Source organism: Lichenostomus cassidix, chromosome 23 (genome assembly GCF_008360975.1).
Source record: "Lichenostomus cassidix isolate B80296 chromosome 23, HeHo_3.0, whole genome shotgun sequence".
In the NCBI taxonomy this organism is placed as follows: Eukaryota; Metazoa; Chordata; class Aves; order Passeriformes; family Meliphagidae; genus Lichenostomus; species Lichenostomus cassidix.
Window position 1 is genome coordinate 4085114 of NC_139503.1, and position 17780 is coordinate 4102893.

At 45.8% G+C, this 17780-nt stretch overlaps 1 protein-coding gene across 2 annotated transcripts; it reads right to left on the reverse strand.

Moving 5' to 3' along the window:
- Positions 1 to 982: 982 nt before the first annotated feature.
- On the reverse strand, positions 983 to 16077 carry TRNAU1AP (tRNA selenocysteine 1 associated protein 1). Of its 2 annotated transcripts, XM_085081038.1 has the most exons (10): positions 15932 to 16077; positions 13065 to 13141; positions 12850 to 12947; positions 12018 to 12117; positions 9472 to 9524; positions 8751 to 8882; positions 5508 to 5627; positions 3932 to 4094; positions 3004 to 3037; positions 983 to 2407 (listed from the first exon to the last, which is right to left on the reverse strand). In XM_085081038.1, the coding sequence occupies exons 3-10, from the start codon at positions 12933 to 12935 to the stop codon at positions 2271 to 2273; spliced, it is 825 nt and encodes a 274-aa protein (XP_084937164.1). In that variant the 5' UTR covers positions 12936 to 12947; positions 13065 to 13141; positions 15932 to 16077; the 3' UTR covers positions 983 to 2270. The 2 variants fall into 2 exon arrangements, with proteins under 2 accessions (XP_084937164.1, XP_084937163.1); XM_085081037.1 differs by lacking the exon at positions 13065 to 13141 and having other exon boundaries at positions 15932 to 16076.
- Between the last annotated feature and the right edge of the window lie 1703 nt (positions 16078 to 17780).

Sequence of the window (17780 nt, forward strand, 5' to 3'; positions counted from 1 at the left end):
AGATTTAACAGCTCCACAGAACCTTGGCTGAGATCCTCCCAAACAACCCCAAAGGCCTGGCTCACACCTCCAAGGAATGTGGCCCAGAGCCTCACATCAACCTCTCTCCTAAAATGAAAGCAGGAGCTATTTTAAGCTCTGCAGCACCAGTAAACAGGCGTCAGCAGGTCATCTTTGCTGGCCTCTGCACTCCCAAATTATTCCTCCCAAGGGTCTGTATGAGCCCAGCTCTCCCACGAATTAGGGGTTAGGATGGGTTGGATTAATATTTACCATTTTTCTTTCCACCACAAAGGCAGAGAGCAAAAGGATTTTCCCACAGGGTTGCTCTCTGCTCCCTGATAACCTCCTCCTCTCTTCTCCAAAGACAGGCTTGTATGGAGATGGTTTATCCAGGCATTAGGAAATACTCCACAGACAGATGAGAACAGCAGAATAAATTTGTGTTGATAAATAAGAGTGGCTTCACCCCCTGAAGCACACTGGGGTGGCCACATTGTAAAAGCTAAAATTCATGGGGTAGAGAAAGGCAACTCCAAAATAGGAGAAGGGCATACAGGGCAGCACAGTAACAGAATGATCTAGAAAGTATTTTAAACCTCCTTCTTTACATCACCTCTGAAATGCCACTCTGCACAACTTCCCAAGAAGAGGAGCTGCCCTGAGCTCAGCAGCCACATCAGAGGATATAAAGCTCTGCTCTCTTCCACTTCTGCTGCTTCTGAAACTCCCGGCATGGACAGGGAACATTCCTTTCCTTACATTTAGAGCAGCTGAAGGTGAGACAGCAGCACAGTCAGGGACACAGCAGGAGGGAAATTCACAGCAGAGGAGAACGCAGGAGTCCAGCAGTCCTCTAGCTCCACTCGTTAGGAACAACCTAACTCCAGTCACATCACCATTCCCCTCACATTCCCACTTCCAGATGATAAAAAAGACCACAGACTGACAAATAGATCATAATTATGGACACAAACAAAGGTGTAGTAGAAGTAGCTTTATCAAAGTATTTAAATTTTGTGGCAAATCTCTGCATCAACATGGGCAGGGAGGCAACGAAACGCTCTGCAGTAGCAATTTCAGTTACCAAACTATTCCTTGGATAGACATCTATTACAGGTAGTTTCTCTGTTCCTATATTTCCAAGAGTTTAAGGCACAAAAGCCTGAAAAAGGGCTTATAACACGTATATAAGTGCTATGATTTTCACTTTAACCTCTAATGCAACATACCAGCTTAAATATATTGCTTGTCCATCCAGTTTGTACAACATCCAGTAGAAAACTGCTTTTCAGGTTAACAACCATTTGTTGCACAATATATCAATGCAATTGCTCTGACCCGTTTTTACTGCAAGATCTTCAGTTTCACTCTGACAGGACAGTGGAAGACACTACAAAAATCTCAACATCTCAATAAGACCATCAAGGTGTGTCCACAATAAAAAAACCAAAGGCATAGTACACAAAATAACATTTAAATAAGGTTGCTGGAAAAAGTGTTTTAAACTGCTTGGCTGATGGGGCATCATTTCCTCATACACAGGTGGAGAAGCAAGCCAGATGTGCAAGAGATCACCAGGTAAAAGGCATCAATCTGTAGCTTTATAACACTCCATTCTGTCTTTGCTTTCCAAAGTCCTCTTTGGGTTGATTCCTTGAGAACATCAAACTTGCAAGCTCAAGATCACTTCTTAGGTTAGCCAGAACATAAGCTTTCATCCCATGCTCAAATGACAGCAACCTTACCCAGTCACTAGGAAGATTTTGAGACATTTTAGTGGTGTCCAACAATGATCTTTTTTTAAAATAACACATTCACAAGCATTGGGTCAAATGGCTTAAGACAGCTGAGTGGGCAGCAAAACAGAAAAGATGGGCAGGAACCAAAATGCAAAGGGTAATTTTACTTAAAAGACCAACTTTTTTATTGTACGATGGAGGAAAGTCTCTCCCCTGTGCCATCTCGTTGAAAGTTTATAAATTACAATTCCCAGTAAGCATTAAGAGTTCATTTCAAGACAAAACGAATGCAACTGTCGCAGTTCTAATTTTCACCATGAACAGAAGTTACTGTGATGCTCCTACAACACTTGTTCTCTACAGGAAAGGCCACAGTCCTCCTGTACTCCGAGTTCCACACCTGGGTGGGGAAAAGATCCAGACCTGGGTGGGGAGAGGATCCTTCACAACCACAGGATTCAAGGGCAGCAGAACAGTCTGGAGTGCACTGGCAGGGTGTCCCACAGACACAGTGCCTCAGCAACGAGGCTATAACATGGCTGGGATCTCTGATGAGACAGTGTCCAAAGGCTGCCAATGACAGTCCATCAAGGCATCGTAGAGCTCTTCACTCTGCTCCATAAACTGCTTGTTTGCTTCGTGGACGTCTAACTGGGGTGTGGGATCTGTGGGAGGAAAGGCAGACAAATACGTCAGGCAGCAAAGGTGTTCAGAAATAAGCCACCCTGTAAGCTAGTTGGTTTATTAAAACAAATGTGGGGGAGTCTCAGTATTTCCAGGGCGGGTGTCAAAGGATAGTGCCAGACTCTGTTCAGTGGTGCCCAAGGATTGCTTGAAATATTTTATCAGTGTGCTAAGTAATATTATTCCCTTTTATTTTAAAACTAACAGCACAATGCAGTATTCTGGGCTCTAAATGTCAAGATTTTATAGAAAAACAGAATATCTAATGTTATTTTTTGTAGCATGTCAGAAAAAAAAACCCTAGTAAAAAAAGGATAAAAATTTCAGTATTACAGAAGATTAAAATCTCAGTGCTGAGGAAGTCAAATAGTTTCAGTCCTCACCAGGTTCAGACTAGGAGCAGCAACAGTAAAATTGGGATGCAACTGTTCTAGGTGATAGTGACCCACAAATTTTCTCAGATTTACTCAAAGATAAAGGTATAGTATTAATTGAAATTAAGGCAAATTTGAGAAAGTCTATCTCTAAGCAGTGCAGAATAGACAGACAACTTCAATACAGAATTTGAGAAACATACCTTCCAATGCATCCTCACCAACTTCTTCATATGTCTGCAAGGAGAAACAAAACCCCTTAGGACAGCAGATTATTATCTTTTCTTTTACAAGCATGACTTGTTGATCAGTACTGTCAGAGACTGACTTTTATACCACATTTATTACAACAGAATTCTTCACACATAAGCCTGTGTTCCATTCCCAACAGTCCATGGATGAGATCATTAAACCTCTAACAGAGGCAGTCCTTGGGATTCCAGGGTTGAAGTGGGGTGACTGTTCTAATGTATTCCATCTTTTGTAACAAGGCTTATGAAGGATCCCAGAAGGCACTCTGAGCCCTGCCTGTACCAAGAGAACTCTTCTAGCATGACAACTGTATTAAGAGACCCTTTGTGTCCTCCAGACCTGTTCTACCTCAGCAACATACCCCCAAAAGGCAACAGGACACACCAAGGGCTAAACACTAGGAAGTAGCTGTATTAAGACTTCATTGTTAAGAGATCTATACTAAGATCACTTGGTGTGTTCAGTCTGGAGCAGAAGAGACTGAGGGCAGAGCTCATCAGGATCTGCTGTTCCTCCTGAGGGACAGCTCCAATCTCTGCTCCCTGGGACAGGGACAGCACCTGAGGGAATGGCTGGAGCTGTGTCAGGGGAGGATTAGGCTGGAGATCAGGGAAAGGTTCCTTCCCCACAGGGTGCTGGGCACTGCCCAGGCTCCCCAGGGAATGGTCATTGTCGCAAAGCTGCCAGAGCTCCAGGAGTGTTTGAAGAACACTCTCAGGCACAGAGTGGCATTGTTGGGGTGTCCTGGGCAGGGCTAAGTGCTGGATTCAATAATCCCTGTGGATCCCTTGCAGCTCAGGACATTCTGTGACTCAGAAATGAAGCTAAGATGTTCCCATCCCACATTCCAAGCTCTGTGGTGTTTCTGTGCTGCCTTACCTGCATGGTGCTCTGGGTGTAGCCATACTGGGGGTAGCTGTAGCTGTAACTGCCCGTGTTCTGGTCGTACCCCCACTGCGCGTAGTAGTTGTGATACTGTTGGTAATACTGGTTGTAATTATAGTTGTACATCTGATTGTACTCCATTGGTTTCACACGGTTACTTCAAAAAATAAAGCAGGAGTAAGTTGCAAATAGTGCCCGACAAGTATGAAAAAAGCAGTGAAACAGCTTAAGATACAAAGTGATAAAAAGACAAGGCTTAGTCTAACATGCAAATTTCAATCTTTAAAATATAGTCACCATTTAGTGCAGCAATATTTATTGTTTGCATACATTTACATAAAGAAAGAAGTGGTTTAAATTTAATGCCCTTTCATACTCCTCTTCATTAATAAACATTGCTTTCATTCTTTATGAGCTAATTGGGTATCACTTCCTTTCTTTGGGAAGGGAAGAGTTCAGGACTATGAGCCTCAGTTTAGAACAATCCTGAACCATAATCCAGACATTTGGGTCCCTTTTTCCTTCTGATAAAGAGGATGAAGTTAAGTGATCTGCAGCTTTCTAGGAGAAGGTACTGAGTCTTGCTTCACATGAAGAATTAAAGACTTAAAGCCTTGCAAAAAATCTGGAAGTTTTCTTTTGTAAGAATGGAAAAAATTCTCCCTTCTGTCACTGTCATACAGAAACCTAAGCAAAGACTTGGCCGCTTTCTCTCTGAACTGTGTGGTCTTCAATTCATAGACTTGAAAAAGTTCATGAAATGAGAACTACTAGTAATCAAAAAATAAACTTGAATACCCTGTGAACTGACTAAGATTCCTATTCCTTGACATAAAGTGGCAGCATTCCCAAGGAACTAGGAATTCACCTATCGAGATTTGAAATAATGAGATGACAAATATTGTTTGAAAATGAAAATATGTCACACATAAAGCTATTTCTAGTAATGATGAAATTAGTGAGAAGTAGGAAGAAGGAAACATCAATCTTCTCACCATGATACACCCCTCTTTTCTGCTTTTCTCTTCCTTTTCCCCCCAAGACTTCTGAGGTCATTGAAAATCTACATATTATTCAAATAGGGAGCAATTACTATGATTCGTATTACCCTAGTGCTACGAGCCCCAAGTCAGACCAGGATCTCATTGTATCAGGTTCTGAACAAACACAGAAAAAAAAGTTAATCTCTGCCCCAAAAGACTTATATTTAGTAGACATCATAATAGAATTAGCAAGGTAGTTGAGCTTTGCTATCCAGACATCAATAAGCAGTTTTAGACTATTTCAATTTAATGCAAAGGAACATACACTTCAAGAACAATCATATATAACTACAGTGTGTGTACAGCTGTGTGGATTTAATAATGTATACAATTCAAAACAGTGTAAAATGCTTAGTCTTGAGCCAATGTAATTTCTTTGAACTCCTGGGCATTCTGATACTCCCCACATTCATGGATATTCCTTCATTTTGTGATGGAAGCACCCAGGACATGTACCCAAAGCACTAAAAGGCATTTAAAACCAGATGTGATTTCTCATGTAAGCATCTGGATGTTCTTCTACTCACGCTTTTGGTATAGCCACACTCAAGCGTACAGGTTTAGAGCCCAACCCCACAGCTCCCTGACACTCTGTCAGTGCTCTCTTCTGTTCCAGTTCATCCGTGAATTTCACGAACCCGTAACCTCTGCAGAAACATAGAATAACTCATATAAAACTCACATAATAACTCATATCAAACTGACCCCAAAGAGCAATGCCACGTTATAAAAATTAGTTACAGTGAAGTTTGAATTGGTTTGGGAAACACGGGGAATGAAAATGTTCATTAGGGTTGATGTCCCTGCTTTTGGGAGAGAAGAAATCATTCTGCCTTCTAGTTGCTTTTCCAAAATACTTGAAGCCACAGGTCCAAGCTCTGGCAGTGCTTTCAAGGGCTTGTCAATGTAATGTAGTTCTTGTGCCAGTGGATTCTGTGGAACTGGAAGTGAGCTGACACAAGCCATGTCTAAATGTGTGAAGTGACAGTGGTAAAGCCCCAAATCACTGCTGGGAGGATACTGATAATCTCAAGAGTTGCAAGTCAGCACAGGACTGATGAGACAGACGCTGCTTGTATCCAAAACTGCCCCACTGTGAAGGAAAACACTAATTTTCCCTAGGATTAATGAGATAGGCTTTCCAAACAAGTTTGCTTTTCAACAGGAATATATTCAAGTAAGCTTTCTGCCATTCCAAACAACAGCATTTCCAACAGTGGGCCTGAAAATGAGCTTTTAACATTGAGTAGCTAAAACCTGCTCTGAGAGTACAGCTGGAACAGGGACAGCACATCCAGGATCCCTGGACACTGCAACAACCCTTCACTGTGGTGTGGCAGCACTGCACGTCAGCCAGACAGAAAACTCCAACTCCCTCCAACCCCAACGGTCCTTTGCGTGGGATTTTGATGCTCCAGTGAGTCAGAAGCAATGCAACAGCATCCAAGAGGGCAGTGCCAGGATCCCTTCATGGGATGGGCTGCCTCACGCAGCAGAAAGATCAAAGACTTAGGTGTGGGAGGGTGAGAGGAATCCACCTAAGCAAAGGGAAGAGTTTGGGAGGGAAGGGCTTGTCTAGCTGGGGAAAAGAACGAGCCGTAAGCAAGGGTGTAAATTTACAGGGCATTATCTATTCTGTGGGAACTGCTAAACACCAAGTAATGTGCCATTTTGAAAGCAGCATCACCTATCACTCATGGGAAGTCCCCACTGGCAGCTATTCCAGAGCAGCTTGCCTCAGAAAATGCAGTACCTTGCACAGCAAGCTCCACACACAATTCCAAATATCTTATTTTTATACATATATACAGGTATGGATGTGTTCTCCTCACAAGAAGACCAGATCAAAGCTTAGGCTTATTTACATACAAACTAGATTATTAAGCACAAACAAAACTCCACACAGGCCCACGTTTGTTTAACTTGCCCACTGCCAAAGGACTGTGGCAAATTAATCCAGTGCAAGTCAACTTCTAAGTCAGTTTAAGGTGGTCACACACAAGCCCAACCAAGTTTCTAAGCTGCCAAAAGACTTCTGCAGACTTTCAGATGGAACCAGGAGTACATAATAGAAACTGGGAAGGCTGGCAGGTCCAAAACAGAGACAGATAGAGTTGGATGCAGTGTAGAGGAATAGAATGCTGGGTGCTGCAAGGGAGACAGGGATTCTTCCAAGTCTTCCAGACATTTAGCTTTTCCACACCAATGGCTACACCAGATGTTGGTACAGAAGAAAACCCAGCAAGAAATCATGTCTTCCTGGCCAGAACTTCCCTGCAGACCTTCTGTCCTGTCCCTGAAGTTTGGAAAAGGCCCAACACCTGCACCTTCAGCAGAAAGCAGAGAAGCAGGCACAGCACCATGGCATCAGGCTCCAAGCTCCTCTCCTGCCAGGACAAGAGGTGCTGGAAGGTTTCCTGATCCACCAGCCCCAGCTGGAAAGGCCAGGGCTTCACTGGCCATGTCCAGAAGCCCTAAGCTCCTCTCTCATCACACTGACACCTGCAGTTGCCTCAGCCTCGAGTAATTGCACAAGTCCCAACAAAGCCCCTGGCAACAACACTCTAGCACTGCTGGGGAGACAGCTTCGCTCTTCCCAGAAACAGGACTCTAAGTCCCTGCTTCTTCCCCATTTCCCAAACTACCACAGATTCCCTTTCCTTGATTTCTGCACCTATGCACAGTTCCCAAAACCCAGCTAACAGTCCAACCTGCAGCACCAATACCTGCTCTACAGACAGACTGAAGCAGGTGCAGCACAACAGGAACTGTGGGGTTTACACCGAGGAGGAGGAGCAGCAGAAGGCACAGAGAGCCCAACCCAGCATGAGTCTCAGGTGAGGTGGCAATGACAACATGAGGACCCAACAGCCAGAGTGACTGAGCAGCTCTGCAAGAGGTTCAGGTTGCACATGAAGAGGAACTTCATGACTGGGGAGGGAGTGCAGCTCTGGACAGGCTGCCCAGACAGGTTGAGTTATCTCCATCCTGGGAGGTTTTCCAGGCCACACAATTCATGGATGATCTAATCTAGCACTGGCTGCAGTCCTGGTTGGAGCTGGACCAGAGACCTCCAGAGGTTCCTTCAAACCAACATGTCTAAGACTGAGAAACCCCACATGAGAAGGTGGGGAGACCTACAGCCATAGCCTAGACCTTATCCCAACATTCTCACAACTATAATATCAGAAAATTGTGCTTCATTGAAGCCATGCTCTACTTTAAAAACAAGGATGCTTACCAGCTGCTCTCTCCTTTTGGAAAATATAATTTAATTTTGTGCTATTTAGAAAATGTTTTAATTACATTAAGAATAATACCTGTTTTTGGCAAGACATTTCCATGAAAGGCAAACAAGGTGGCTACTGAGAACCTGACAGTGAATCACAACTTTTGAGTTCTACCCTGTTTCAAATAAAAACCTGTATAGCTCTCACAGGAATATACACTCAATAGCCTAAAGTTTGTGAAGCAAATTTTATTCTGCCTGCGAGTCCAGGAAGAGAGTGTTTCAAGATTACTTAAGACATTTTTCAGCATTTTAAGAAGTGCAATAACACACAAAGGGCCTCACACTGACAAAGGAGTGACAATGCCCATGGTGACTCTCAAAACTCAAGCAAACTGCAGACTGAATGGCCAAGAACACTGTATTCTAAGATTACTAAAATCTAAGCCAAAGGAACTTTTCTTTTCCCCCCTTGCTGCATTCTATCTTTTCTGTTGCCAATTGTGAAGTGAAAAAAAAGAGTGATTAAAAGATTACTTACTTGGATACTCCTGCCTGGTCCAAAACAACTTTTCCACCTCTACATGATGGATAAACTTTAACAAAAAATTCATATAACATCCCATCATCCACATCAGGAGTCAGGTCTCCCACAAAAAGGGAATATTCTGGACTGAAGAAATCAAAAGAAAACTTCTTATATACAATCACACAAAGAAAAAGAGACATGCTGAGTGACAGTTACTATTTAGCCTAAATATTTGAACTCAGAGAAAAGTGATATTAAAAGATCATTTAATGGAGACTTTAAAGTGTCACCAGTTAAGCTGCTTAACTAAAAATTTTATTGACACTGCTTTTTCAAGTTAATTTAAGCAGCACAACCAACCTACTTAATACTTTTTATTTAATGCTTATTTCACTGCTTATTACTCACAGGATATCTCTGATTTCTAATACATCAAGAAAACATTAGTATCTCATTTATGGATATGCTATTTCCAATACATAGATCTTAAATTGTAATATATGAATCAGATACTTTGATGCTACAAAGTTTAAATACCTTAAAGGACACTGGATAAATCTGCTGTGCCACACACAGGGCAAAGCACAAAACTGGCAGTCTAAGTTCTCCTCCCTCTACTAAAGACTGGCAGTGATGAACTCGTGGGTTTACATAATTTGAATACTTTTTTGCAAGGCAATTGATAAAGAGACATGAAGCAGGAAAAATTAACATTTAAATATTGAGCACTTACCTGTTATCGGGCTGTTTTCCATACGTTGCATAATTCAATTTAAATCGCTTTGCCTGAAACAAGGCAAAAAGAAATCCATACATTCAAATGTTGTCACGTGAATTCAAACAATTAGGAAAAATACAATAAGCTGATTTATTACAACTGTCTTAATGCTGACAGATGTTCATTGCCTTCAGGCCAGCTACTTAAGGTATCAAGCACATTTTTATTTAACCTCAATACAGCTATAATAATGAAGATCAGAACCTGAACAGAGGTACTAATAACAAATATTACATTTCTTCCAGTTTTAAGGTCTTAAAATGAAATGACAGCACCACTATTGGATTTTTGTATTTAACACAAACACTGGCAGACCAGAATCCACCATACTGGCAAATGGAATCAACCTGAGTCTGGAAGTGTGGCTAAGTACTTGACTCTGGACATTTAGTAAGATCCAGAATTAAGGGGTGTTGAAAGAATTACACTGGACACTGAGGTCTCTCTAAATTTTGCATCTGATTTTATTTTTAAAACAAGTTTCCCAGCAACCCAGATTTGTGCCCTCTGGCACATCTGGAACTCTCTGTCCCCAGCCTACCAAGACTTCAGCAAGTTGTGCCCAACTTACATGTAAGTCCAGAGCAATATCTAAGGAGACCATGACCTTTGGATCAGCTCTAGAGATCAGGGGCTGATTTCAGGATCAGAAATCAGGATTTCAGATCACATTCAGAAATGCCCTAGAGATCAGGGCACTTGTTCAGTACAGTGAAGAGCCCAGTGTGTTCCTGGACCTTGTATGATGGATTTCCTTCCCTCAAAGACAGGTAAATAATTCTTGGGAAACAGCACAGACTAACTCTAGGCTATAATCCTGTTCCTTGCATGCTTGCATTCTCTGGAGCACAGTGCTACACAACTTTCTGTGGATCATTTATTTACAAGCTAACACAGAATTTAGATTCCACTTTGATGCACTTCGATCTTTTTTTTGGATCCTGCTCTTCATTGCAATATTCTGGGTTTAAAATCAATGAGGCACCTGAGAATACTTCCACTCAGATGGGAACTGGGAACACCAATTCTGGAAAAGAGAGACAGCACCAGCACCATGGCTCTCTGTTATTCCTTTGGCTGATCGAGTATTTAAAAATAAATAAATCATGAGCCACACTCAGTTTTCTGTAAACAAAAGTCTCTAAATGCGAGGGATGAGCTGGGCAGTTGGCTGCTGAGTGCACTGATTTGGGCTGCTTTGGATCTCTGCCTGACATCTGTAATTCCCTCTGTGCGTTATGCAAATCATCCCTCCACACAGCACCGTGCTTTGACCAGAACTGTGAAGAAAGATAGGTATTCCCAAAACCAAACTTCCAGTATTATCTTACTCATTGCAAGAGCTGCTCTCTTTGTCTCTCTGGTGACTACAGAAGGTGTCCATGATGATCAGCTTGCCTTAACCATGGGCAAACAAGTGAAACAGATATCTCCAGGCCTCTTGTCAACTCCTTTTAACAGGGCACGTCACCCCCTTGGGAACGCCAACTAAATAGTTTAACCTGAACTTCCCAGTTTCCAACTCTGGGTATTAACTAGACTGAAATAGGAATCCATTTACCTTGTATATCACACCATAACTGAGGTGATTCTAGAGCTGCTTTATGAACCAGTCACCCCAGCTACTGCAGCCAACTCCTGTGGGTACAACAGACAGCTGTGTCAGCCGTCCCATTTTAATCTACCACACATTCGAGTCAACATCCTAAAATTAGCCTCTCTGACTATTCCTCCTTTTCTTCCTAACTACCCAGCTTTTATGTACAGGAGACATTACTTATGCACTGCAATTATTCAATGCTCTGGTTCCTTCTCCACTGTAAAGAGGTGTGAATAACTTCTGTTTGCTAAGGGCCAAGAACAATGCAAGGTTAGAAGTCATGTTTCTCTTGCAAATCAAAGTTACCCAAAACTCGGTGTGAACTTGCAAGTTCATCCTGTACATATATAACAACACACAGAGGGAAATTCTTAGGTTGCTTCATGCCTGAAAGTGTTCAGTGCCAGGTCAGATGGGGCTTGGAGCAACTTGGTCTAGTGGAAGGTGTCCCTGCCCATGGCAGGGGATGAAAGGGGATGAGCTTTAAGTTCCCTTCAGACCAAAACGACTCTGTGACTCCACGACTACACAAAAGGAGAGAGATGGAAGAATTGTGGAAGACATAAACTATACTCAATCTAATCTTTTCCTTGCACTTCTCAGGTTTCTCATTAGTCCAACTTCAGTTACAGCAGAAATGCTCAGATATAAAAAACCCCACAGCCCACAACATTTCTACACCTGGATTTTATTCAGTCACAAAGAAATCAGTGATTTTTCTCAACAATTTTCTGAGCAAGAACATTAATAGCTTTATAATCATAACTTCAACTCTAAAGCAAAGAAGAATCCCAGTTTATTAACTATTGAATTTGTCTGTAATCATTAAAAATTCTACAGATTCTACACTACCCGTCCCTTCCAAATTTTGGTTCTCAACTGGCTGATCCCATTTACTTACCGGTGTAGCACCAGGAAGTGGTTTTCCATTGATTTTGTGTAAACATTTCTCTGCAGTAGCTAGATCTGCAAATTCTACAAAGCAATAGCCTGCTGGAATTCTGAACATACAACACAGGAGAGAAGAGACAAAGGTTATAAATTTAAAACACCCTTGAGGAGTAAAGTTGTATTTTAGATAACTGGTAGGAAATTTGCTACAGTTGCAATAAATAGAATAGTTTCTTTTAAAAGTATAAACATTAGCTACCAAAGAGAAACTCAAGAGATCTCAAGAGACAGCCCCTACTTACCATAAGCCAGGTCAACATAAGCACATAGAAAGGGGTTTAGCTTAGTTTACTTCCTACTTTCACTGACCATCAATTTGCCCACCCAAGTTTGAACTACTGAAAACTGAAATTACAACACTTAAAAGAATATTGAATAAGAACTAAAAAACTTTATTCTAAGTACAGTCACTCACTCTATTTCAAATGAACTCAAAAGGTTCTCATATTGCTCCAAGTCAGACCTTCCACACCTCTGTCAGCATCACACAGCTGCACTACAGACTAGTGACCAAAACCTGGGGAGGTGTAATTCCCAGAGGGATGGAATGAGATACATGCACTGCTCTGACTGAGTGCTGGAGCACTGCAGCATGAGGGCCAAACCCTGTTTGTTGAGGGGAGGCTGAAGAGCCAGAAGTGCCCTCTCCATTGCTCTCATCAATATTCCCATATTGGTGGCAGCAATGGTGAAAAACTCAAAGGAAAAATTCACTCTGATATGCAAGGACCACGGCGATGCTTCAGTCCGAATGCACTGGGAGAACAAACAGAAACAGTTACCCTGTCAACCTGTTTCGAATGATTTTTACACTCAGTACAAGCTCTCCCATGGTGGCAAAGGCTCTTGAAACAAAGTTTTCATCCATATAGGGCTCCAGCTATAAAAGAAAAAAAAAAACCCCAAAGTTAGATGAAGGCATCTACAAAAAAGAGAATATATGTGTCAATGTCCCCCTAAGCAGTTAAAACATTATTGAGAAGGATTTTACCCTTACACTTCAAAAAGAAGACTCATTTAAGAGGGTCGATGCCACTCAAAACCAGCAGGCATGCATGAACCAGGCTCAACAGTCTGCAAAGTGGAACCCAAGAGACAGCATGAATTTCAGAGAACAGGGAGCTTCACAGAAGGACAAAAGCCACTCAGAAACATACAGCAACAAACTGAGCGTTCCCTACAGGGAGCAGGGGAGAAGGAGGTTGTAGGCTCCTTCTCCAGGTGCAAGCGACAGCTTGGCCAGCGCTGTGGGTACACAGGTGTGGCACAACCCCGGGTGGCCTGCTGCAGCTGGCACTGCTCCGTGGAGCTGTGGTAGGGGTCTGCACAGCCCTGGAGGTACCAGGGCAGCACTCAGGGGAAGCCCTGGAATCACGTCCCACAGCGGCTCTACGCTTTGTCCTGTCCCTGGGAGCACTGACCATGTCCGTGTCACAGGTGAGGGTGGCACTGTGCAGGTAAGAGTGTAGGTGAGCATGCTGGAGAGAAGGTGTCTGTGTGGTGTGAGGTACTGACAAGTAGGAAATGGCACTGGAATTTGGATCAGATATACTGTGAAGGGCCTGAGTGAACAGGGCACCTCTGTATAACAGAAAGTGGAGGAGGGAACTAACCAAAATTAAAGATGGGGAGCACTGTGTGTGACAGGCAACATGGAGCTGAAAAACATATATATGAAATACATATAGCTCCATCTATGTATCTAAGGATATACCTGTATAACACAGGTGGCTCATGGTAACTTACAGCCCTCAAGTGTTTGTGTGTCTGTCAGGTACCAGGTAGCTCCACCACTTGTGTGTGTGACAGAATGTGCAGTATGTAAGAGAAGGTGACCATACTGCACCTGCACGTGTAAAAGGCAGCAGATGCCCTGTGAAGCTGAGTGTGAAACAGAACTGACTTGTCCCAGACGTAGAGGCAGCACCAGTATGTACAGACCTGCTGTGCAGGGTGATCCTGGGTGTGTGTGTGTGTACAGGAAAGCTGGATGTGTAAAGGTAACAGGCTGCTTGGATGTGTCTGTGTGGCTTAAAGAGCCATGGCCTGCTTTGTGAGAGTGGTGATGAAAAAGAAGACTGGCTTTATGGTAGAGAGGTGGCAGATAACTCTCTGTGTGGAAAAAGGGGAGAACAGACTCCATGAAGTCTGTGCATAAGTAGAGGCAATGGAGGACTCCCTGAAGCTGAGGCAAACTGGGTGTGCTGTGTGTGTGGGAGAGAAGTACCCAGTGGGATCCTCAGGGATGTGTTGGGCTGTGTGTGCTCACACACAAGAGATGATGAGGAGCACTACATGCAAGCAGGACTGTGCTGGTGTCAGCTGCAACAAAGGGGCTGGAGGAAGATGTGTGTGCATAAAACAGGCGGCAGAGAAGTTGTGACATGCTAGTGTGACTGCACACCCATAGTAGAGTGCACACAAGCATCTACAAACTTGTGACACACAGCAAGGACACTACACAAAGCAGTGGGACTGCATGTGAGAGTGTGTCACAGTGTACCACAGTGGCAGCAATGCAGGCACCACAACACACTGAGCACACACACACACAGGCAGTCTGGATGGGTGGCAGAGCACTACAACATGCTGGGCTGAGTACACACGTGTGTGAAAATGTGGGCTCAGCAGAGTGGTGAGGGACACAGGGGCACAAGTGTGAGGGTGTGTGAAGGGCACACAAGGGACGCTGTGGGCTGTGCATCATTGTGAGTGTGCCCACAGTGTGCACATGAGATGGGCAGCAAGACACCCTGAGCGTGGCTCTCACGGGCGCTCTTTCTGTCAAGCACACACACAGGCAGGAATGAGGGAACTAGCATGGTGTGTAACTGCTGGTGAATGTGTGTGCTTGGAGGAGAGTCAAAATCCCTACAAGGGTGTGAGTGCACCCACGGATGCATGCAGGGGACAGGCTGTGAGGGATAATCTTGGAGAGGTGCATACAAATGGGACTGCCTGTAAGTGTGAGCACAATTAGCACAACTACGAGGGTGTGTAAGTGCCTTGGACAATATGAGCATGTAAGTTCCTAAAGCAACTAAGCACATAAAACAGGACATAAATCCTTGAAGCATGCAAGTGTACATGCTGTGGGCATGGGAGTGTGTAAGTGCCTCTTAGAGTATGGAAGTGTGAGCCTTTTTAGTGCCCACGTGTGTGTCTGCCCATCGGGGACACGGGTGTAAGTGTGGCTGTGACCTGACTGCAGGCAAGCCATGAGGGTCACTCTGGGGTGTGTGTATGTGAGTGTAATTGTTCACACATGTGCCTGTCGAGCTGGGGTTTATGTCTGAATGTGTGTGTGAGCCTGGGTGAGCATGTCAGCGTGCTCAGGAGTGTGTGAAGTGAGTGTCACTTGGGGAGTTTAGCTATGTGTGAGTGTGTGAGGGGCTGTGAGGCTGTGTCAGTGTGAGGGTCAGTGGTGTGAGAGGGTCAGTCAGTCAGGAGAGGGTCAGCTGGTGTCAGGTGTCAGTCACAGTGAGGGTGTCAGAGCCAGGAGGGTGTCAGCCTGTCGGCTGCTGTGTGGGTGTCACAGTGAGTGTGTCAGCCAGCCAGTGTGAGGGTGTCAATCGGTGTGGGGGTGTCAGTCAGTCAGAGTGAAGGTGTCAGTTGCTGCAATGGTGTCAGACGGGCAGTGTGAGGCTGCCAGAGTGAGGGCATCAGTTGGTGTGTCAGTCAGAGTCAGGCTGTCCGTCGGTCGGCGGGAGGGTGCCAGTCGGTCGGTCAGTGGGAAGGTGCCGGTCAGTGTCGGTATCAGCCGGTCAGTGCCCCCCGCGCCGCCCCGGCCCAGCCGCTTCTCCCCGCAGCCCCGCCGCCCGCCGCCCCCCTCACAAAGCCGCGCGGTCCCGGCCGGACACTCACGTCCCCCATCCACAGGCTGGCGGCCATGCTGCTCCCGCAGGCCCCGCGGCGGGTTCAGCGGGGCCGCGCGTTCCGCCTCCCGGCCCGGCCCCGCCGCCGCCGCCGCCGCCCCTCCCTCCGTCCCTCCCCCGGTGCCCCGGTCCCTCGGTCCCTCCCCCGGTCCCTCCCGCCGCCGCCCGGCCCGGCCCTGCCGCCTCCTCCGCGGCCCCGGCGGGCGGAGAGAGCGGCGCCCCCGCCGCCGCAGCGCCCCCTGGCGCCAGGAGGAGCGACAGCCGCGGCAGGGCTCGGGGCTGCCGGGAGGGAAGGGATCGGTCTGTGCTGCAGTGACCGCAGCGACAGGGCGAGAGGAGGTGGCCTTGCGCTGAGACAGCAAAAATAGATATCAGAAAAAAAATCACAGATCATGCTGAGCTGGGAGGGACCCACAGGGATGATCCAGACCAAGTCTTAGCCCTGTACAGGACATTGGAACAACCCCGCGCTGTGCTGGAGAGCATTGTCCCAAAGCGCCTGGAGTTCTGGCTGCCTTGGGGTCATGAGCATTCCCTGGAGAGATTGTTCAGTGCCCAACCATCCTCTGGGGGAAGGACCTTTTCCTGATATCCCGCCTAACCCTCCTCTGACACTGCCCCACGCTGTGACAAACACTTTGGCCATGTCTTCAAGGCACCACTGCTGTCAGAGCTGGCACAGGGATTACAAAATTGGACAGGTTTTGGCAATGCTGAAAGCCGAAAGACTTGGTGTGGGGGGTTTTTTGGGGTAGGGAGGTTTGTGAGAGGCCACGATCCCAGCTCCCCTCCACCCAACGGGACAGCAGCTTTGAATCTCAGCCAGACTGGCGCTCCGAGCTCAGGCCACTGCCTCTTCACAGAGACATCCATCCATCCTCAGGGTCATCAGCCCAGAACGCGGGGCTGGATTGGGTACGGCGTGATCCTCTTCTCCTGTTTATTTCCGCAGGATTTCGCCGGCTAGGGCGGTAATTTCTGGAGCAGATGAGCCCCTCGTCCCAGCGGAGCAGAGCCGAGCGCGCCCCAGAGCCGGTCGGTATTTTCGGCATGCCGAGCTCCGGTCGGAATTTCGGCATCAGCCGTCACGGGTGAGCCCTGTGCCCTGCTAAGGAACGCCAGGCATGGGCTGAATGCCTGGCTGTGGCTGTGCAGGCGCTGCCGCACGCCGTAAATCCACCTCCTGGTGACAGGGACACTCCAAAGCCTCGGCGGCTATTTTCGCCGCGGTGGCTCTGCCGGTCACATCCCGGGAGAGGGCAGCAAGAGCTCGCCCGTGTCGGGTGGAGGTTTTCCGGTGCTGGCATTGGGCAGCCTGGCGTGATGGAGCCAATTTTGGAGCTCCTTCTGAAGTGATGTGCGAGTGTCCGCTCACATCTTGCCCCGCGACATCGCTCCTCCGTGCCTAATGCGTGAAACACACCAGGAGCGGGATGGAGAATTCTTTGCTCTGCTTTTCTCTGCGGAAAAAGCGCGTGGTGAACATTCGATCCTTCCTACATTCCTGCAGGAGGCTGTGAGAAGCCTTCGTCCTCATTCTGAGCAGGATCTGCATCTCTCATCATGCTGCAGCACGGCCAGTATTGGCTGATCTAGAATATCAAGTCTTGAGGGGTGCAAGACATGAGATTAAAAACATACTTGCAGTGTATGTGTTTTCTGACTTTTGAGTCCCTAAAGCACCCCTCAGGTAATTTTTCCCAAGTTCTTCCCTGCAATGTAAAATTTAGCATGAAATCCAAAAGGCAGCAAGACCCAGAGATGATAACTCAGCCGAATAAAGACTTTGGGTTGTCAAGTTGCACTTTTTGTATCTTGGTGTCACTGGCAACCTGGTC